The following is a 22,810-nucleotide window of genomic DNA, read 5'->3' as shown; positions in this document are numbered from 1 at the left end:
GATTATTAGTTCTTTTTTCATTTTTGTTCTTTCTCCTAATTATGATTGCAGAACCTCATAGCTTTTAGAGTGTATTTCTCAGCAGCACTAAATCACAGCTTTATAGCCCAAAACAGAACACTGGCAGGCTGTATTTATATTTGTTTACTTATTTATTGCTCTGCTTTATTTGCTTAAAATGCTGTGATTTAAAATAATACTTGCCTGTAGTTCTGTATTTCAGAATTTCAGTTCGGCTATCAAGTTACTTTTACACATTGTATAGAGGTGCAATGTGAGTCTCATATTACGAACAGTAGCTATGTTAAACATTGGGAATATTTTCAGATTTTCAGTCAGTATTGTCAGTTAAACATTTAGGCCCCCAAAGACCACTACCTCTTTTTGTTTAGAAGTAATGTCTTACAAGATGGACTAATGTTCTCCAAAGTTCTATGATGGTCTTGGAAATACTCTTGAAGAAGGCACTCCTGACCCTTGAATAATATTGATACTAATTTCTTCCTGATGGGTTGTGCAGCAAGTGGATGATAAAACATTGTAATACCTTGGCTTTATAGTTGATGCCCATATATTTCTGGGGTTTGCTATGCAGGGTGGGTTGGTTAGTTGCTTTATGTCAATACAGGTTAGCCAGCTGCACCTCTGACATATCTCCTACCTTCCAGCTAATTTATGATCCATCCAGGAAGGCAGAGATGCCACTGACTACATCTCTGTATGTTAGACTGATGTTGGTCTTGATTTCATCACTTAACAAAATGGGTAGCCACCATTTCAGAATATTTTCTTTCAAACTGGCATTATTTGATTCAGCCCAGCTGTTTGCTTGGCTTTGGAGGAGGTAGTTCGACAACCACCTTTATTTTGTAATGTTTTTTCAGCAGGGTTGGTTACAGATATTCCAAGAGACAAATGGTGGTGAAATGAATTGATGGCTCATCTAATATTCAATTACATATACGTCTTTCATTTGTTCACCTTGGCCACCTGCCCAGCACAAATAAATGCTTATTGTTCCCTAAATAAATTATGCTGGTTCTAAGCTGCTCTGCAATTTGATACTTACAAGAGTTCTGTGTTTATTTGCTGGCACAGGCTGCTCTAAAGATATTCAGCCTTCTGTGTTTTGGCTTCTGTTACACTCATTACCTTGAAAAGTAATTATGCAAATATCACACTGCATTAAATACAGGCAGGTTTTTATTTATTTATAAACACCTCAAAATTTCAATTTCAGGGCATGCAGCTGAAATATGTCTGCACAGGGTGAGAGATGGTGCTGCCTCCCCACCCATTGCTGTAACTGAGCAACAAGAAGTACATAAGCAAAATTGTTCCATTCTTTGCCTTGCCTGCTTATTGAAAGGAGGAGTGCAGTAAATTGGGCTGTAGACATCCAGTCACCATGGGATTTGGCTGTGCTCACAATAGGCAGGCATTGAACTGTATGTAAAGAACTTAACGCATTTTTGTTCTCCCATGAAAATAAAGAGGCAATCCTGGAGAAAAAAAGCAAAGCAAGCTGAGATAGAGATGTTTGAAAGGTAATTTGTTTGAAAAGAAACATAGGCTTCAAGCAGCCCCACAATAATTAATAAAAATCTTAAAGCTTGCAAGGTTGGACTGATTCTGATCTCTTAGTGATATTGATAAAATGTTGCCCTGTTCCAGTGATCTGAGTCACTGTTCACATAAAATGGGAATTGGAGCTTTGCTTGGCTGTTGCACAGAGGTGTCTACTGCAAATTGCATCTCTTAAGAACTGCTTGGTACAGAAGGCTGCTATTATCAATGGATAGCCAGGGAGTGCAAAGGGATTTTACACAGTTCATCCAAATTGCAGTCTTATCCATCTACAGAGAAATATACTAAAAGGAACACCAGATGGGTGAGCTTCTGGGGAACTACAGACCATCAGCAAAAACTCACATGTCCTTGAAATAGGTGTAAAATATTGCTGTCTGGGGAAGGGGTTTAAAAAGCCATGATTATTGAAGGAATAATTGGGCTTTACTATCTGGAGAGCTCAGACATTTAGATTTCTGCAAAAATCTAGCAGAAGTTTTAGATTGCCGGTGCTTTTCATGTGTAATGATCAGGCCCCTTTTAAATGTTTCAGAATAAGCTTCTCAAAATCAGATGCTGCTATAATTGTTCAGTAGGTTTGAAAATGCAAACCTCTTTTAATAGCCTTTACTCTTATCTAGAGGCTTCGTCAAAAGAAGGTATGCTATCAAGGAAAGACTGCACGGAGATCCTGGCAAGAACATAGATATTAAACTGACACATCAGTAGTAGCTTACCGTCTAGCACAAGATAGAGAACTAGGTGCTCTCAGAGTTCAGACTTTGGCTTTGTTGCCTTTTTGTTTGGACTCTTCTTTTATCACATTAGCCATCCATAAAGTGGGTAGAATATTACCACCTTGCAGCGACTATGCGAAGCTAAACCAGAGCTTCAGAAATTAAAGGTTCAATGGAAAAATTATATATTAATAATAAATATACCTAAGTTTTATTGTTTGCCTTAAGGAAGGTAGCAGGAGGTCCAAGGTTTCATGGGTGGTATTCATAACACATGATTTTCCATAAATGGATTTGTTCTGTGCTGAACGTAAGACACAAACATACAAATGCACAGAAGGGGTTTAAAAGAGCTAGTAGTGGCCCTGATCCTACCTGCATTCCCATGTAAAGGCCCTACTTAACAGGACTGAGGCAAAGGGAGTTGTAAATGCATTTAAATACATATATGTGTGTGTGTATATGTGCAAACATATATATAGAGAGACGTGTATGCATACACGTATGTGTGTGTGTGTGTGTGTGTAAAAGTATAGATAGATAGCTAGGTATGCCTGCCTGGTTGGTATGGCTGAAGTGAAAGAAAGGAACTGTGCAAGATCATCCCTGCACAGAGAAGGACATTAGCTATTACCCTTGATTATTTTGACACAGTAACTTGCTGCGGATCTAGTAACTCCTGTTCAGTGATCAGAGCTGCTGTGACTTCTGATTTTACTTGCAGGTACTTTTTAACAAATTGATACTCTGCAACTCACATAGGTGACCTTCGCAACAGTCAAGTAAACCTAATGATTACTAAGTAAGTGCATAAGGAGATAAAAGTTTGTCTGCCCTCATTCTTGTGCTTCTTGTCCTGCCTGTTGCCAGTGTCCTTCTGTGTGTATATGCACATTGTACTTCAGCTGAATGAGGCTGAGACCAAAAGTGTATATGTACACAGTAGCTTATCCTGCACTTTAAAAATACGCAAAACATCATATAGGCTTTTGCAGTGCTTTATGAACTGGTATTGAATGGTCTCATAGGGAATAGTAATCACAATGTTAACTTACAAGGCAAATAAGTCATTTATTTCCTTTGAAGCTGCAAAGGTCCCTCAAGTATAGTGGGTTTTATATTATATTTTTATGCATGGCCTAACACTTTCCTTAGGTCTTGGTGCTACATCTGGAAAAAGAAAAGCTAATGAAAAGGCGGCGGGGTGTGTGTGTGTGGTTATTATTATTATTTGCCAGAAAGCAATAATAGTCTGAAGAGCTCACTGTTACATCTCTGGCTGCTGACTTCAGTGGAAAATGGGATATTGCATAAGAAAGGATACACATTTTCCAGTTCGGCAAGAAAAAAAAAAAGAATCCCAGGTTTCATTCTTTGTCTATATACTTGGTGTATGCAGAGTACCCTGAATACTCTTCTGCTTCTCCCACCTGTCTTCAATTTTCCCATAATCATCTGAAGTGATTATCTGCAAGTAGAAAACAGGAATATATTAAAGTAGAGAAGAGGTACCTGTATTTACTATTTTGGGCATACGATTTAATTAGTGTCTGTTTTCAAAAGAACTTACCACTTACAGATGTATTTTCAAAGCAGTCAAACTGTCTATCTATGTTAAACTTTGGAAAGTCTAAGTACTTATTTTGGAGGCAAAATGGAAATTGAGCTCTTTTAAAAAAACTTACACTGAAGGCAAGCAACTGTTGGGTGGCAAACATTAAAGTGATTAATACAATATGTAGCCATTAGGTTCTGGCAGCTAGTCATTTAGGTAAAGAGTTTCAGATATGACCACAGGATTTAGAAGCCCACATCCTATTAAAAGTCATTTTCCATTGCCTTCCAAGGTAACTTTGAAAACTTCTAAAGGCTTAATAGACAAGAGTATGATGAAAAGTTAAAAAGCAACAAAACCATCACTAAAATTATCACTGTTTCTGTGGCTGACAGCCTCAAGAGACAAGTTAAGGAACACAAAGTCTATTGGCATGTGTGGCAGGCCACTGTGAACAGTTGCAGGCTGCTGCTGTCATTGAGAAGAAGGGGTGGGGCAGCACCTTTTCAAGATTGCTAGTACTGGCAGCAACTAGAGCAAGGATTGCAGAATTCCAACATTTTGCCCTCCTGGTTTTCTAACTGCATCCTTAGTGCTTCTCATTCCTCCTCCCATGGCAGATGCAGCCAAATCCTTTATCTCTGGGGCAACAGATTTTTGCCTACTCAGTTGAAAGTCTCCAGGGAGCACTGAATTTCATCCTTAAAGGATTCCTTGTCACTTGTCTTGTGGCACAGTTTTGCATGGTTCACCAGGACTGTTTAATACAGCAGTGTGGTTGATAAGGCAGCCTTCAGTTTCTGTCATTCATCCAGGATCTTCCACAACCTCAACACATACTCAAAAATATCCCTTATCCAGGGCAGTGCAGTACAGTGTAATTCTTCCAATTGACTTTTAAATTAGAATCCAGTTGCCAAAATCATTAACATCTTTTGCCAGTTTGGATGTTCGAGAGTAACTTGCCGCCTTCTTAGTTGCTGCTCTTGAAGTGCATCTTCCAAGTCTGGTGTCATCTGTCAGCCCTGTGCAGATATGTTAGATATCTTTGGGCACTTCCTGAGGCATTAGGAGCCTATATTGAGTCAATTGTCTTGAACTCTTCTTGGGCAAGGAGATCATGCCATCTGTAGCAGGTTCTGTGATCATGTAACAAGGATATAGTGGTACTTCTATGGTGTTTCGCACACCAACAAATGGCTGAAATTGAGGAAGCTGTGATTCAGCTGTAAGCAATCACACTACTGGGCTAAGAAGAGAGAAGTTCCCTCTCTCCTAAAAGCACAGAGACTACAGTTTTTTTTGCTTATGAGGGTTGCATACAGACTTGGGAAATCTGCTTGTAATGTTAAAAAACACCCTATGGTTGTATAACCTCTTTTGTGGGAGCTGATATTTCTGGGTATCAGTGGCACGGCATCAGCTTTAGTTCAAATAATGAAATAGTAGCTGCTGCATAACAAAACTTTCTGTCACTTTCCTCCTCCTGTGACCTGTCACAGTCATCACAGTCACATTCTCTCACAGCCTTAGTAACTGTTACACATGAAGAATGACATTGCTCTGACTAAATCCCCTACTTAAAATCCAGTGCCATATTTTCTTATTAAGAAAGTTCTTCCAAGCTTTCTGTGTAGTGTAACTGGTAAAGTAAAATAGTCTGACATTATGCAAAAGGAACAGAGGTAGTTATTTTTAAAAAGAAGATTTATAAAAGTCTGTCATATATGCTGTCTTATTTTCATTTGCTACAAAGCTCTTATGTAAATTACAGCAGATATTAAGTGAGTTTGTGTTTCTCTGGAATATTAATATGACTGTGCTGCATGAAGAAAGACGAATTTTCAGAAGAAAAAATCAATATAGCATTCCAATGTGTTAGATTAAAAAAGAAACTACTGTACTCGGTGTTTTAAGTATAGGAAGTGGAGCAGTCCAGGAAGGTATTGTTTGACATTAAAACTCGTGGAGTGAGTGGGATGTCTGAATGCTTGTTCAAAGTTGAGACTTACTCTCTAAATGTGACAAGGCACAAAAGGCCTGGAAAGGGACAGCACTTGGTGCAATTCATATAGGAAAAGGCTGTGTACTGGTTTTGGCTGGGATAGAGTCAATTTTCTTCCTAGTAGCTGATACAGTGCTGTGTTTTGGATTTAGTAGGAAAATAATGTTGATAACACACTGATGTTTTCAGTTATTGCCAAGTAGTGCTTATCCTAAGTCAGGGATTTTTCAGTTTTCCATACTCTGCAAGCGAGCAGGTGCACAAGAAACTAGGATAGAGCATAGCCAGGACAGCTGACCTGGACTAGCCAAAGGGATATTCCATACCATAGGATGTCATGCTCAGTATATAACTGGGGGAAGTTGGCTGGGAGGGGTGGATCGCTGCTTGGGGACTGGCTGAGCATCGGTCAGTAGGTGGTGAGCAATTGCCTTGTGCATCACTTGTCCGTCTTGGGTTTTCTCTCTCTCACTCTCTCTCTGTTATCTTACTTTTCATTGCAATTATTATTATATTTTATTTCAATTATTGAACTGTTCTTATCTCAACCCATGAGTTTTACTTTTTTTTCCCCCCACAATTCTCCTCCCTATCCCACTGGCGGTAGGGAGGAGTGAGCGAGCGGCTGCATGGTGCTTAGTTGCTGGTTGGGGTTAAGCACAACAAACTGTGAAATGCAGTTGGAACCAGAGAATAGCACCTACCAGTTTAGTGGAAGCCATCTGCATTTTATGCATTGAAGCTCCTCAATACAACCTTTAGTGAAAATTTATCAAGGAGAAAGCATGAATTAAGTATGTATATTTTCAGCAAGGCATGAAAAACTGAAGGTGACTTCAGCAAGAGATTTGGGATGCCTAAAGGGTGTTAAAGTGAATTCAGTAAATGTCTTAACTTTTGACACCTTTCTGAATACCTTTCTACTCCTTTTAACTTTATCTTTGCAACACTTTTCCTCCTCTTCTAAAACCACAGTAAAGGAGACTCATGTCCAAAGGTGTCAAAGAATATTCTTAATCTTCTGTTTGTTTCCTCTCTTCTAATGATTGCCATCTTGTTCTAGCATGAAAGCTTTTGGATCTGACACTTTGTACTCTTACTCTGTGTGCTCAGAGAGATTAGTGCAAAGGCAGTCTCAGTCCTGAAGTAATATGAATTACAATGATTTGCCTGACATAGTCATGACACAGCATCCCTGCTAGAAAAAATGAGAAACATTCTACGTAGGTCAAGCAATTGCAAACTGAGCAAGGAAGAGCAATGTATGGAAAAATCCAATGTAACTATTAGCATCACTTACCTAGATAAGTGAATAGCAATATTCCATTTAAGCAGTCTCCCTCATAAATACATGGGGTAAAAAACAGTTGTGGAGGCAAGAAAGTTAAGGCAAGTCTATGAAGTATAGGAAGAATCTACAATACCTTATAGATCTCACTCCATTCTCCTTGACCACTTGTGTTGACAGCACGGACTTTAAAAAGATATTCTGTATTTGGATCCAGATTATGTATCTCAAGGTTCTGTTGCTGTATTTGGCTTAGCTGGCCAGCTAGTTTTGTCTGGACAACGTTATCAGGCCCAATACCAGCAACTTCATAAAACTCTACCTCAAAGAAATCCACATCTTCTGTGGGACAAGTCCAATAAATCTGTGAAGAGAAAAAAAAATCTGTAGTAATTAATTACTCTATTTTTTCTCATTTTAATTTTTACTTTTTTGGAAGGCCCCTGTTTGGCAGATTTTAATTTTGAAATGCCAATGCAGCTGAAATTCTAACCATAGCATGGAGTATATGTGGAAGATATGTAGTTTCTGGTCTTACTTGGAAAATGCTAAGCTTCCTTCTGGTAATTTCATAGTACTGTCTCCTAACACACTGAAAGTAATGCAGGCTGACAGCAGTCAGCAGTTTGCAACATGCACTTGTGATCTTATGCAACTGGCATCCTGATCTTGTTAGCATCTATGAGATGTGTAATGAGGAAAATTACATGGATATGATGTCATCACATTGAAGGCCAAGACCAGGATCGAATTATTTGATCTGACGTACAGATACTTAAATACAAACATGGTATATCTATTTCTTTCTGCATTGGACCTTTCCATGTAACATATTTATATCACATATCTAATAATATAATAACCCTATTGACTACAGTAGGAATGTGATATGATTTAATTTATGCTTCAGTTTATCTCAAAAGGCAAGTTTGGAATGCATTGTCTCCTACAAATAAAGTATTTGAATGGATATTGTAGTCTTATTTACTCAAACTCGTATGGGTTCAGGCTCTATAACAGCCTGAAAGTATAATGGTCTCTTGTATATATTTAGAATTAATGTCTTACTTTGGCAGACCTCAGGTAAACAACAGTCTGGTATATAACAACAGGTCCTGGGACTGATTCATTGTCTATAGGTTCTGGACTTGAAAAGTTAACAATCTGATATTTTCTTTCTTTTCGTGGAGTTTCACAAGCTGTATCCCGGTATGCACACACTTCATTACTCTGTGTAGAATGATGGGGAAGTGTAGAGCTTTGTCTTCTGACAGTATCTTTAGACAGTACACCTAAATCAAACAAGGAATTTAAAGATGGGCTTCGGAACAATGTTTCTTGCTTGGATTCATGAGTTGTTGAAACATGCCTTGGAACCATTATCTCTGGGTTACAAGTATAGGCATATTTTTCTGCTTTACTTTCTGACTGCTTTATTCCACTAAGGGATGGGACAAGTCCCTGTAAAATGGAGAAAAGATCATCAAAGTTGGGTTGAATTTTTTTTAAGGGATCTTCTCTTAGATGTGGACTAGGTTGGAAAACAGAAGGAACTGCATTTTCTATTTCTTTCACTAAGCAGTGTGCAGATTGCAGAAAAATAACTTGGCTTTCCTCCTTAAGAGCCTCTTTAGAGTATTGAATAAGGCCATCCATATATGATAGCTGACTGGATGTATAGTTTATGTATTCTGAAATTTCTTTCTGTTTTTTAAGTTCAATGTTTTCAAGCAACTCGATCATCTCCTTTTCTTGTTCATGAAGAACCATACGTAATTTTAAGAATCCATTCCTGATCTCCTTTCTTTTGGTGTCCTTATAGGTCTTGAAATTATTTTTTAACAGGATAACTTCCATTAGATCATTATCAGCTCCTTGGCGTACTGTAAAAAAAAAATAAAATAAATACATCAGATCGGTGGTTCCAAATTCATATTAAAATGTAGTAGTTACAAGAGGCAGAATGACAGATTTTTAGTTTAAAATGATTTCAGGTTTGGTAGAACGTGGGACAAAAATAAGGATTCTGGTATTTTTCCTCTAATCTCTGCTGCTGGTAGGCCCTGAGGGAAGTTGTTTGGATTAAAATGTTCATATTTGGGTGTATAAAATTTAGCAGTTAATTGCTACTTTACTGTTATTTCCTCACACAAATTTATCTCTCCCAAAATGGGCTTTGATAATTTTTACTTCATTACATGGGAAATCTTGAAGCTTAATTTATTGTAGCTCTATATTATCTTTGAAAATTCACTATGCCAGTATAAAGTTAAAGTAATGGCAGCAAATGCACCTGCATAGCCCACATTATGTCTGTGGCTGACAGTGCCTTCTGATGGCTGTTGTGTGAAGGTGTGATTAACTCTTCTGACACTAAAAATTGTGAACTGTGAAGGAACACAATCAAAAATACCAAAGACTGATAGTAAATTTCAGTGGCATTCAACTAACATCAAGAAACAATGTCACATTACAAAATCCTGCACAAATATTCTACATCACTTTTCTCAAACTTAAGACTGTTTCAAAATACAGAATTCAGTGCTTCCAGCTGTTTCTCATTGTGAATGGTTCACTTTTACTTTTCTGAATGTTATTTTCCATGCAACTTCATTATGTCCCCAACGTTTCTGAAGTTATATGCAAAGATCAAAATTAAAAGAATTTCATAAAATCCTAGTCTGTGTTCAGCCCCTTAGTTGCTATGGATCAAGTCTTAGTTCAAAGGAATGACAATGCTGTGTTACCTCAGAAAAACATGACTGCTTTGCCTCTTAGTCAGCATGGGCATAAGCATAAAACTGATTGAAGAGGAACAATTCATACCTTGCCTGCAGAGGAAGAACCAGCTCCTCCTCAAGCATATATTTCTGATTACAAGCTATTCACCATTTTATTCTGCAGATGTAATTGGTGTTTATTCCATACTGGGTCCTACAGCATGAAATGAAAGTTCCCCTCCCTAGATGCACATTTCTGTTCCTATCCCACATACAGATCCTTCATTCTCTAATAGTTGAGTCTGGCTTATGATGCCAAAATTATGGGCTTGTTCCTTTTGTTTTTGTGCTTCTACAGTGGGAACACACCACCTTTCTTACTCTTGTGCTGTGCAGACCATTAATATAGCTTGTCAACCATATGTTCAAGTTTCTTTCCTGAGGAGGCATGGGGAAGTGTGAGAAGCAGCAGAAATACAAACCTTTTCTAAATTTTGCGATTGTATCAAAGAGGGAAGCAGCCTCTCTTGAACATGCGACTGCCAAGGGAACAGTCTTGTGATCATTGTGGAGTGAGTTCTTGCAGAACCCACAGATCAGTTCGTGGTCATCCAGACAGTATTCAGAGAGCTTTGAGTTGCTGTGCAGTAAGCAGAGCCACTGTTCATGATCTTCCTGATGTGCTTTAGTGAAAATGTGGTCTTGAGTACCATTCTTGCTATGATTTAAATGCAGACATTCATTACAATAATTAATTCCACATGTTCTACATCTTTTGGTTGCCACTCTTCTTCTCTCCCTGCAAGTTTCACAGTAGACTGGTCTTTCACTATGGTCAAATCTCCACCTCAGAAGGCCATGTCTGCGCATGTATTTCTTGGCTAGTTTTGCTCTGAGATAATTCTTCCTCAGCTGAATTTTATTTGCGTACAGGAGGCAATGCGCTTTGCTACAAACTGGGCATATGATGATATAAAAGTTTTCAGTTACTTCAGCATTGGTCTTGCTTTTAGTTATACACTTCTCACAAATGCAGTGATTGCACGGCAGCATAAATGGTTGGAGAAACAATTGCTTACACAGTGGACAGGCAAGCTGGTCACGGAAGGCATGGCTGGAGACATTCCTTTCTGGCGTAATGACAGATGCATTATTCCTAGTTTTAAATCTTGACATGACATCTTTTGACCTAAATAAAATCGGGGAAAAAAAACCCAAACAACAAACAACCCCAAGAACTCAAACAAAAATATCTTAATATTAGGGTACCATCTAAGAAACAAAATTATAAGCAGTTCTGCTTTGCATACCAACCATCCTTTTATTCTGACTGGTTATTTTTTTAAACAATTGGGTCATCACTTTCAAGAATCCATTTTTTCTTTTCCTTTTCATAATTATTTCACTATATGATGAATACCGTTGCCAGCAATAACAATAAACAGACATCTCAGTCATTGTAGGTCTGTATGAATTTGTTGAGTTATTGCTGGTGGCCACACGAAAAGAAGAACACAGTTTGGTTTAGTACAAAGTGAAATGTACTTTGTCTCCTTTTCTTATTTGATTATTTTTCAAAATGGAAACAACAAATAACTAGAGTGAAGAAAAGCATTTTGTGCAATTCAAATGAAACTCTTTATTTTGTTTCAGAGGGTATTAAATGCTTTCTTTTACAACAACTTTGGTAATATTTTTAGAATATTTTCTTTTTAATGAAAACTTAAGACAATAAATGTTAAAATGTTTTCCTTTTGCATTTTCAAGATGGAAAATTCCTCAAGAAATTAGCACAACTAAGTGTTTCACCATTTCCAAAAAAGTATTGAAGGCATTTCTGCTTAACATAGTAACACACATTTACGTGTGATCCTCCTAATTTTTAGTCATTTAAGAAATCATTCACCTCTGAATTATTTCTGATTTCTAGAATGAATTAAGCTTATTCTTAGTGTTAGTAGCAGCTGCCTGCCTTATCACTGATTCTTTATATTAATTGCAAAGACTTTCAAATTTTTTTTTTTTTTAATTACTATTATTTTATTTTAGAAGAGGACTGATTTTCAGGATGTGCTAATCCCTGTTCTCTTCAAATCTTGATAGTCCTAACCTGCCACTTAGCCTGTGGACATTGTCCTTTTAAAAATACAATATTAATTTTATAATGCCTCCTTGAATATTTTCCATAGCCTTGACATGAGCATCATTATTCAAGATGGACACCTGGTTCTAGGTCTCTATGGTCTGGCCTCTGCTACGCTTCTCTTTAGGATCCATGTTGTTACCGCTTTCCTTCCTACCTTCTCTCCCCAGATGTTCAACCATGCTATCTGCTTTTTCTGTCACTCTAAACAACAGTAAAAAACCTCAGAAACTAAAGAGAATAGAATCTTCTGTTGCTCTGATTCCTTCCGGTCTTCAAAATTTACCTAGGTAGGAATTAACCATGCATTTCCAGAGGTCCTGTCAGTTCCTCTTGGTTTGGTAGTATTCTAGTCTGGAGCTCTGATAACTTCATTTCTGACCTCTCCTTTGTGACCCTCAACATCCTCCCCCCCCTTCCTTTTTGTGCATGGTCTTTAGTGTAGCATTTCTATAGTTCATAGTCAGCCCCTTCCCTTCTGGTTCCAGTTTTATCTTCTAAGGCTGTTACTATGCCTTCTTTCCTCTCTCTGTGCGGCATTTCTTGAGCCTTTATAATTATTTGTCTCCTTTTTGTCTTATTCTGAATATAACTGCTTCCTTCCAGTTAACAGCAGTTTTACTGTTCTTTGTTTTACTCCAATTTTCCTTGTGTCCGTGCCTGCAGCCCCCTTGCTACAAACACATTCCTATTTTCCTCCTTGTTTTAAGGTTCTCTGTATGTCTTCCTTCTTGTTGATACATAAGTTTTACAGTGTGAGAATGCATAAGCATATATTAGCCATTTGTGGATTTTGTCTGGAAATAAGGTGGTCCTAATTACAAGTGCAGTGGTGTTCTGGAGTAGTCTTTGCCCCAGTCAGAGTAGTGAGCATAAGATTTCACTAGTATCAAAATAAAACTACTTTTTTTGTTTCTCAGAAGAATGATATCCTGTGGTTATTTGAAATAGCTCCAACAAGCCAACAGATTGTATGTTCCTAAATGGAACACATGCATTGAGACATAATGTCCATTAGAAAAACAAAACCCCAAGAAATTAAGAGCCCTTAAATCCACTTACTGAACCATTCCTGGAGTTCTTGACTGATGTGGTTCATCGACAGAGCTTCTGCAGCACTTGCTTTCGTAATACTGACAAGCTGAATTCTCTCCACCGCAGCAGCAGCATTTGCAGTCTGGGTTGTTTGAACAAGAGCAGCAGCACCACCAGCAATTTGCATGCTCTGCACATGAGCAGTGGCAGCACTGGCAAGGTTTGTCAACTTCATATGGACATGGGAAACAGCTGCAGTTCTGCTCACTGGTAAACAAGAAGAGCCAACACAAGCAGCATTCTTCCTTTCTGCTGTGGCAAGCCGGGTAACAGCAGCTTGAGCAGCATGGCCAGATTGAACAGGGATGCTCATTTTCATCCATCCCTCTGTCAGATACTTGGAAGAAAGTTCATTGATCCTTTCAGCTTCTCTGCACACTAAATCAACGGAGCTCCAAAAAGGCACAAGCTCCAACTGTTGGGTCGAACTCTTCATTCTAATCGGAAAGTGATGTCACAGTGAGATATTCAAATAAGGACACAGGCAGAATTTTGTGCACACGTACCTGATATAGTGATTACATCATCTATACATCACGATAACTATAATTGTTCTTCCTGAATTCCTTGAAAGCATTTGCCTTGCTCTTCACTAATTGTATGGGGAGTTTACACACTTGGATTAGATACCCTAAGGCCGCTATCTTGTTAGGACCACACACTTCATGGGCATTTTGTTGGCTCAACTGGGTGCTGTAAGCAAACCCCCTGAATCAAGACCTAACCAGTGACAGAGAGAGGTTTCTCATCAGGTCTCTATAAGACTTTAAGCATAACTAGTACATGTGAAAAAACCCAACACTTGAGATGCATCTTGAAGCATATCCTTGCAACTGTCTTAACTATTTTAAGCCCTTGTCTGCCAGTGTTTATGGTCTTGAACAATGTATGGCATTCGTTCCCCCAAGGCCTGAACTAGACTTCCGTCGTAGGTACAGTGCTACTGCTTATTTGCTGTGGACCTGCCTCTTTTCCTATGAATGCAGTATCAGACATATTATTTCAGTTATTCTTTAGTTACTTTGTATTAGGCACCTTTTTCTTTCATTTAGTTTATTTATTCCAAGATTTATATAGCATTTTTTACCTGTTTATAGATATGATAATTTTAAATAAAAATGAAATTCATGTACATAATACACCAACTTCTCAATATTGCGTGCTTACTATAGCGCTTATGTGTAAGCGGTTGGACTCAATGATCTTAAAGGTCTTTTCCAACCTAAATGATCCTATGATTCTAAAAAAGGAAATCTACCCTCTAAGAGTTATCTGCAACTGACATCTGAAACAGCTTATTCTCTTACTTGAAACTGTAAAGGACAGTGATATCTATATGGTACAACTTCAAGAATACTGAATTTAATGCTGGCTTCTGTGGTGTAGGTAACTAAATTTTTTCCAAAATTTAGCAATTCTACTTGTGTTGATGGGTTAGTATATAATTGGGAGTTACTAAGATAGGTCTTGACATAGTTTATTGTAACAGCTCCTTTGAGCCTATTTGCTCAAAGTCTGTTCTACCTAGAGAGATTTTAATTCACTGATCCAGAGCCCTACAGACTATAATGGCTGTGTCATTATGTGTAACCATTTATATGATGGGCTATAATAAGTTCTCTGGAATGGTTATAGCCTATTGTGTCAATTGGATTTTCATACATAAGTACTAGATCTGTGTGCTGAATGGCTTTCCATAGTATAACCTGGACCTTTAATGAATGTTATGTATTCCCTTTGTCTTTCCAGTTTAATCAATGGTAATTTTTTTTTATTGTACATATTTAATTTTCGGATATTGAAAGGCTTTTGAATTCAATCATTAGAAAAAATGTATCTTGTGATGCTTGTCTGCTTTTCTTTTGCAAAACATTCATGAATATGTGTGAGTTTTTTTGAGGAAGGAAAGGTAGGGGAGTAAGGAAAAAACCAAAAAGTATGTCATGTGCCACATGCTGATACCTGGACACTCTTTTCCATTTTAATATAATACAGAGGTTAATAGCAACTTGTGCATATATCATTCTCAGCAATACATGTCTTTTTCTTGGATTCTCTATGAATTGTGTTTTTCTACTGAGTCTTGGACAGTTTTGTCTTCTGCGCCATACAACTCCTATAACTTATTTCCTGCTATTTTTAGTGCTCTGGTCTTTGCTTTACCAAAACTACTTTCATGGACAGCCTCATTCCTGTGCTGCTCCCAGTATAAGTGGCCCTCTCTGTAACTCCCTGTAGGCATGTAGCCAGTTCTAAGATGGTCCTGTTTCATTAATATGTTTATTCTCTAGCAGATACTGAAACATCAGACTGGCTGCCAGAGAAACACAATTAGATGCAATAGCTGCAACCAAACTGATAGACTTTTAATAGTGTTTGCAAACATGTTCCCCCATGCCTCTCCTGTGGTTTGATCTGATTGTCATTTTCATCACAATTCTCATGATAGCCAAGCTGTGATGTGGTTGACTTCACCTACAAATAAGCTTGACCCTGCAAGGTTTTGAGGAAAAAAAAACAAGTGAAAGAAAAGCAGTGCAGTGAGGACACAGGTTCAGTTGAAATTACTTCAAATTAGTTAGTTGTAGTCATTTATGCTGTACTTCCATTAGCTATTAAATAACTCAGTATAATATTTTCTACTTCACAATTTATCCTGTTCTGTTTTGCAAGATAAGTTCAGATTGTTGTCTTTTTCTTCTTTCCTCCCCCTTTTGCTCTACCTCCAGATACACCTCGCTGATATTTCTAATACTGATATTTCCAACACAAATTTGAGATTGCAAATTAGTACTGTACAGAAAGAAGCTTGAGGAAAGACCATATGCTATCAGTGGCTTAAGCCTTGACTAGTGTATGTAGTAACACTATATAAATAATGGATTTATTATTTATAAAAGTGCTTTTTCTTTCCGTATTTATGCAGGCCATGATGACATGCTAAAATTAGAGAAACGGAAACTAATGAAAATAATTCACAATCTTTCTCTGTATTCTGTACTCCTCACACAGCAAAGTAATACCTGACTCCATTGCTCTTTTCTATGTCTGTCAATGGTACCAAAGACGACTTCTAGCGTGTTTGTTCTGTCAGTTACAATGTAGAAAACCAGCAAAAAACCCTTCTGCTCCTAGAGGTGTAAGATAAGGATGTGAGTCAGAGAGAGAAGGAAGAGGAACCATTATCACCCTTAGGATGGGGAAGGAATGACCCTTCCTATAAAACCATGTAGTCCAGCAGGATTCACTCTCTAAAGGATAAAGTAGTTCTTTCAATAAATTGAAATTACTTAAGAGATTAACTGACTGCAGCACATAGAAATGTCTGGTTTAGGGGGGAGTTTTAGAATGAAATATGAGAAGCCTGACATGGTACAATCCAAAACTGATGCATTCACAATTGAGAGTTGCTTCTGAAAGCATTGTTTCTGGCTATCTGTGGCTTGCCCGCAACTAGCAAGAGAAGGGAAAAAACATCACTGTCCTTTCTTCATAAGAAAAATCTCTGTTTCTAGCTCATTGTTTTCACCATCACTTTAAAACAGATTAGAGGGCAATTTCCTGGTGATGGGAATGCCTAGGAAATAGTGGGGTTACAGTATTAATTTTTTTCTCATTTTTTTCTCATTTTCATAAGCTTCGTTGTTCCTCCTTTGTTCAACCCTTTACCTGTATCCAAATGGCTACCCTTGACTTATGTTTCAAGCAGCAGACATATTTTGATGGCTTCTACTGAAAAAAGGTAGAGTTATTATACACAATTGCTCTCCACTTCTTCTGAGTAGAAAGCTTGAGATGGTTTAGTTGCTATGGAGGCACACTGGAGACAGCATCCAGACCAGAGCTGGGATGATGGTTTGCTATCAAGATTAGCAGCTGGTAAAGCAAAAGAGCAGCAAACTCATCGTAAACTTAAGGCTTCTTCATTACTCTAAAGCTGTATAAGAAGTATATCACACTGAGCTCCATATGCCTTTACCCACGGATAAAGAAATGGAGGAAAAATGGTAATAAATTTTCTTTTATGACTTTTTGCTTATAGGTACAAAAGAGTACAATCTGATTTATTTCTGTAGTCACTCCATTGACTAGGTAATACTATGTACATTTTATAGTCATTCAAACTCTCTTTGACTTCAGAAGTATTTCTAAATACTATAGACCACAAAAATTACAACTGTTATGATTGACTGGGAATGAGAAATATTGTATTTGGGCAGTGTATTATTTCAACCAGAGGGAAAACTAATAGCAGACAATGCCAAAGGAAAGGAGTCACTACTGACATTTTGTGTATTTCTTCATTAAAAAACTTAACTGAAATCACATAGTAACACAATTAGCACCAGAAATATATGGCTAAGAACTATCTAGAATAAAAAAAAAAAAGAAAGAAAACCATATTGCACTTAAATAAACCTAATATTTTCAAAGTATCAGAGCCTAACAAAATTCACCTAAGGAATAGAGAAATATCTGAAATATTCACAGTGGTTTTAGGAGTTCTTTTCTGAGAACACATGAAAGATGTTTGAAAAGGTACTGGACTAGATGAAATTTAAGATTACACAATTTAGATGAAAATCTAAGAAATCTCATTTTGGATGAGACACATTTCCCACAAAAAACAGGCTTTCTAGTGCTTGTGTGCCACAGAAATCACACCATTTCATGCCCCTTTGCACAGATCTCAAAGGTATTGAGTCAATTGCTACAAAATGCTTTAAAGGATCTATTTGTCACAGATATTAAGAAACTACAACAGCATACTGTTACTATGGGTGTGCACGTATGGTCTTTCACAACCTATTTCTTATTCCTGTTATGTGAAGCCTTTTTGTCTTACTGTCATGATGTGAGACCTGTTGTTATTTGGAAGAAGTAAAAGTTTGGGCATTTTACAAAATGATTGGAAATACTAGGTATGTATTATCTGTCTCTGGCTGATTCCACTCCAGCCCTTGTGTGCTTTGTCCTCATCCTGATGGCTGCATGCATTTCCTCCACCTAATGTGTTTTTGTTGGTTTGGCTCACTCTCCTCGCACCCCCTCTCTGGGTGCTTTTTCCTCAGGCTCTGACTTTTTGACCTTGTGTCCTGGTTTCAGCTGGGATATAGTTAACTGTCTTCCTAGTAGCTGGTACAGTGCTATGTTTTGAGTTCAGTATGTGAAGAATGTTGATAACACTGATGTTTTCAGTTGTTGCTCAGTAGTGTTTAGACTATAGTCAAGGATTTTTCAGCTTCTCATGCCCAGCCAGGGCACCTGACCCAAACTGGCCAACAGTGTATTCCATACCATGTGACGTCCCATCTAGTTTAGGAACTGGGAGGTGGGGGGGCAGGGATTCGCCGCTTGGGGACTGGCTGGGTGTTGGTTGGCGGGTGGTGAGCAATTGCCCTGTGCATCATTTGTACATTTCAATCCTTTTATTACTACTGTTGTCATTTTATTAGTGTTATCATTATCATTATTAGTTTCTTCTTTTCTGTTCTATTAAATTGTTCTTATCTCAACCCAGGAGTTTTACTTCTTTTCCTGATTTTCTCCCCCATCCCACTGGATGGGGGGGGAGTGAGTGAGCGGCTGCGTGGTGCTTAGTTGCTGGCTGGGGTTAAACCACGACACCTGCTTGTACCCAGAGTAAGGGTGTTCATCTCCTTAAGGTGAGGTGTGTCTGTGCTGCTGTTGAGACCACAGAGAAGAAACTCAAATGTTTTAGCCTGAGCACTTCAGCTAAAGCAGTGTTAGAACAAATGTAGCAGCTGCAAACCAACCCATTTAAAATTTAAGGCCATACTGTGTTAAAAGGTGCTGGACTGCATGTTAAACAGCTGTCTGTGGTAACAAACCAGCCAAACCTCTTTGAGTTTCTTTTTAAAAAAAAAATATCCTTTTCTACTACAAAATTGTAAATTAATAGTACTAAGCTTGTTAATGCCAAATCTTTGTCCTGATCTATAGTGATTAGGTGAGTTGGTGATGAGGCACTTGCCCTTCTTCAGGCTGCTCTGTTGGTGTATCTGCTTTCCTGACAATAGTAGCTAGCTTCAGCCTCACTTTTTAGTCTATTTTTCCATTCTTGTTTTGGTTCTCTGCTGGACATCCTGACTCCTCTCCTGATTAGCCTGGCTCTATTCTGTAACTAGCTTATTAGGAGGTCCAGCTGAACAGTGAAATATGTTTTAATAACTTGGCTCTGCTTAAAAGGAAAAAAATGAAAAAAATATTCAGTCTGTCATACTGCCTTGGGGAAGAGAGGAAAATACAAATGAAGTGGGCGGAGGTGAGAGAAAAGGCTTTATGGATTTAGGCAGTGGATAGCACAGGGAATTAAAGCTGTGGTAAGCAGAAGTTCCCTGTAATCAGGGAAGAAGTGAAGTTTCTCCTTCACCCCAGAAGTTTCTTCTTCTCACCAGCTGAGAAGGTTATAATATATGTAAAAGAAAAATAAAATAAGTGCTTTTTAGAAGAACTTGTGAAGAAGAAAAAAAGGTCTCCCCCAAGGAAAACAACAGGTGTAAACACTTCATCTTTAATTGAAATCTGAAGACAGTGCTTGCTGCTTCCATACCCCTGCAGAGAGGATAGGGAATATTGCCTGCCTACATGCACTGCAGAGGTGAAAAAGCTTCTTAAGCAAGTTGCTTGCTGTGTGTCTAAGCTTGCACTTGAATTAGTGCTGGAACTATTTTGTCATGGACTGTTAACTTTCAGTTGTACTTTCAGGTTTGCAACTCTTTGCTTTTTACTCTTCTTTATGACCCCATGCTTGCTGTATGCTTACCTCTTATGGTGGGTTATCCCTGGCTGGACACCAGGTGCCCACCAAAGCCACTCTATCACTCCCCCTCCTCCACTGGGCAGGGGAGAGAAAATATAGTGAAAGGCTTGTGGGTCAAGATAAGGACAGGGAGAGATCATTCAGCAGTTACTGTCATGGGCAAAACAGACTTGACTTAGGGAAATTAATTTAATTTGTTGCCAATCAAATCAGACTAGGGTAATGAGAAATAAAACTAAATCTTAAAACACTTTTCCCCACCCCTCCCTTCTTCCCAGGCTCAACTTCACTCCCAATTTTCTCTACCTCTCCCATCCTGAGCAGCTCAATGGGACAGGGAATGGGGGTTGCAGTCAGTTCATCACACATTGTTTTTGATGGTCCTTCCTCCTCAGGGGGAAGACTCCTCACACTCTTCCCCTGCTCCAGCGTGGGGTCCCTCCCATGGGAGACAGTCTTCCACAAACTTCTCCAATGTGGGTCCTTCCCACAGGCTACAGTTCTTCACGAACTGTTCCAGCGTGGGTCCTTTCCACAGTGTGCAGTCCTTCAGGAGCACACTGCTCCAGTGTGGGTCTCTCGTGGAGTCACAAGTCCTGCCAGAAAACCTGCTCCAGTGTGGACTTTCTCTTTCCATGGGGCCACAGGTCCTGCCAGGAGCCTGCTCCAGTGTGGGCTCTCTGCAGGGTCACAGCCTCCTTTGGGCATCCAGCTGCTCTGGCGTGGGGTCCTCCATGGGCTGCAGGTGGATATCTGCTCCACCGTGGACCTCCATGGGCTGCAGGGGGACAGCCTGGCTCACCATGGTCTTCACCATGGGCTGCAGGGGAATCTCTGCTCCGGCGCCTGGACCATCTCCTCCCCCTCCTTCTTCACTGACCTTCGTGTCTGCGGGGTTGTTTTTCTCACATATTCTCGCTCCTCTCTCCCCACGGCAATTGTGCAGGGTAAATATGTTATCCCAGAGGCACTGCCACCATCACTGATGAGCTCAGCCTTGGCCAGCAGTGGGTCCATCTTGGAGCTGGTTGGCATTGGCTCTGTCAGACATAGGGCAACCTTCCAGCAGCTTCTCACAGAAGCCACCCCTGTAGCCCTCCTGCTACCAAAACCTTGCCACGCAAACCCAATATACCTCTTCTATGAGAATATCAGAGGAACGTTTGTATAATTGCATGAGGCTCATTTCTACCAGTTTTCTCATCAGTAGTAAGGTTAAGGATGCAAAAGTCTGATGAATAGTATTTCTCACTGGAAATCACACTTTTAATAGCATAACAGACTGTTCTTTATGCTGTTTCTTCTGTTCCCAATTTAAGTTTTGGATATTTCTCTGTCTGGTGTTTTGGAAATACATAGGAGTGTCTTTACATGTCCTGTGTCCTACTTAACAGGAGAGAAGAAAGTTTTCCATTGTTGATGGTTTTTTATTCAATTATTCAACAGGGATTTAGAGAGTGAATGCTTCTGCCCAAATGCTTAGGTTGCTATACCAACTATTTAAATTATTTTTTCCCTAAAGTATTTTTATTATTGTACTATAGTAGGGGACCTAAATGCATCAGTGCCATTGTAAGTGAAAAATGATGCAGCATTTACAATCATTTAGCTTACAGTTAGAGGTGATTATAATGGAATTAACTTAATTTGCTGTTTCATTGTTGGCTGCAGAAAATACTGTGAAATTCCTAGCTAGTGTTCTCCATGTCTGCCTCAATACCTGATCCATAGACATCATGAACGTTTCAGTTTGGTGGTGGTTGCTGTTGATTCTTGGGGATTTTAGCCTATACTGCCTTCAAATAAAAGGATAATATCATTCATGCTGTAGCAAGGTAGTTTATCATCAAGAAATAAACACCTCCACCTGTTGGCATATTCTAGGGACTATTTTATCAGAGCAGAATAGTACTTCAAGACATAGCAATGCTCACCGGGTTCATAGGCTGGGTTCTAAAAGCTGAACTTCCATGTCTTGGAAAATACTCAGAAGTATATAAAAAAATTGAGCATGTTTTCTGAAAGATTTTTTACTAACGTCCCCATATTACTTGGTGAAAATAAATTTAGTATGCTTTCCATTTAGGAAACTTTATGGAATGAATCCTCTTTTCTTTGAATTAATTTATAAGCATTTGCTGAAAGTCTTGCATGGCAAACTCCAGTATATACTATATCTACAAGCAGATCACTTGCAGCAGGCACTACTTGTGGGAATACATAATGCGTCACTTAAGTCATAGCTTTTTTCCCCTCCTCTCTTCTCTGTCTGAATGATAAAACTTTCCAAGTAGGAAAATGAATCTGCAATTTTCTAAACAAAAAGAAGTGATCAGTAGCATACAGCCTGGCTTACTCATGAATCTGTTCTGATACAAAAAGAGGTATTTCTAAAACAGCAGGTAAACCACAAATACTACACTGAATGATAATAACAGTGTGTAAAAGAAATTTGCATTTGCCTCTGCACTTGGTTCTTGCATTTGAAGACCCATCATGACAGTTTTTCTGATTGCCACCATCTTCTCAGGGAAATAGCGATGCTAAAAGATATGGCTTCTTGAATGTGTCGACTTATTAGGATTATGACAATGGGATGAATTTGGGTTTAATTTGATCTCAGTACTGTCTACAACATTTTAGTATGAGAGCAGTCTGCTCCAATGCATGATTATGACACTGAGATGGAAGAACTGATAGAGGAAAACATGTAACAGGATGAAATCCTCTTTAGGTTAAAAATAACTGTATCAGAGAGATTAAGCTGTTACAAAGCTTCAGGAGTAGAAATAACAGTGTATAGCTGAGGCGTTTAAAGAAAGCAGACTGTAATAACAGCTGGATTATAAATGAACAAAATATTAAACAATGGTCCCTCTATCATCTTGTGGTTAGCTGCTCAACAGTTCAAAGT

The 22,810-nt window shown here is 38.6% G+C and overlaps 1 protein-coding gene across 1 annotated transcript; it reads right to left on the bottom strand.

Annotated features, from left to right (window-relative positions):
- Positions 1 to 1,200: 1,200 nt before the first annotated feature.
- On the bottom strand, positions 1,201 to 13,435 carry TRIM42 (tripartite motif containing 42). The gene is made up of 5 exons (XM_009923058.2): positions 13,080 to 13,435; positions 10,357 to 11,063; positions 8,223 to 9,037; positions 7,291 to 7,518; positions 1,201 to 3,774 (listed from the first exon to the last, which is right to left on the bottom strand). Exons 1-5 carry the CDS (start codon positions 13,433 to 13,435, stop codon positions 3,685 to 3,687), a joined length of 2,196 nt encoding a protein of 731 aa, XP_009921360.2. The 3' UTR covers positions 1,201 to 3,684.
- Positions 13,436 to 22,810: the final 9,375 nt, after the last annotated feature.

Source organism: Haliaeetus albicilla, chromosome 9 (assembly GCF_947461875.1).
Source record: "Haliaeetus albicilla chromosome 9, bHalAlb1.1, whole genome shotgun sequence".
Lineage (NCBI taxonomy): Eukaryota > Metazoa > Chordata > Aves > Accipitriformes > Accipitridae > Haliaeetus > Haliaeetus albicilla.
Note: the sequence above shows the minus strand (reverse complement) of the source record. Positions and strands in the feature narration are given on the sequence as shown.

Excerpts from the sequence above, each read along its gene's own strand:
- TRIM42 (XM_009923058.2), bottom strand. The coding sequence starts at position 13,435 with ATGGATGAAAATGAGCATCCCTGTTCAATCTGGCCATGCTGCTCAAGC. Across the intron at positions 11,064-13,079 it reads AGAACTCCAGGAATGGTTCA|GTCAAAAGATGTCATGTCAA; the intron begins GTAAGTGGATTT and ends GATTTTATTTAG. Across the intron at positions 9,038-10,356 it reads AATCGCAAAATTTAGAAAAG|TACGCCAAGGAGCTGATAAT; the intron begins GTTTGTATTTCT and ends TTTTTTTTACAG.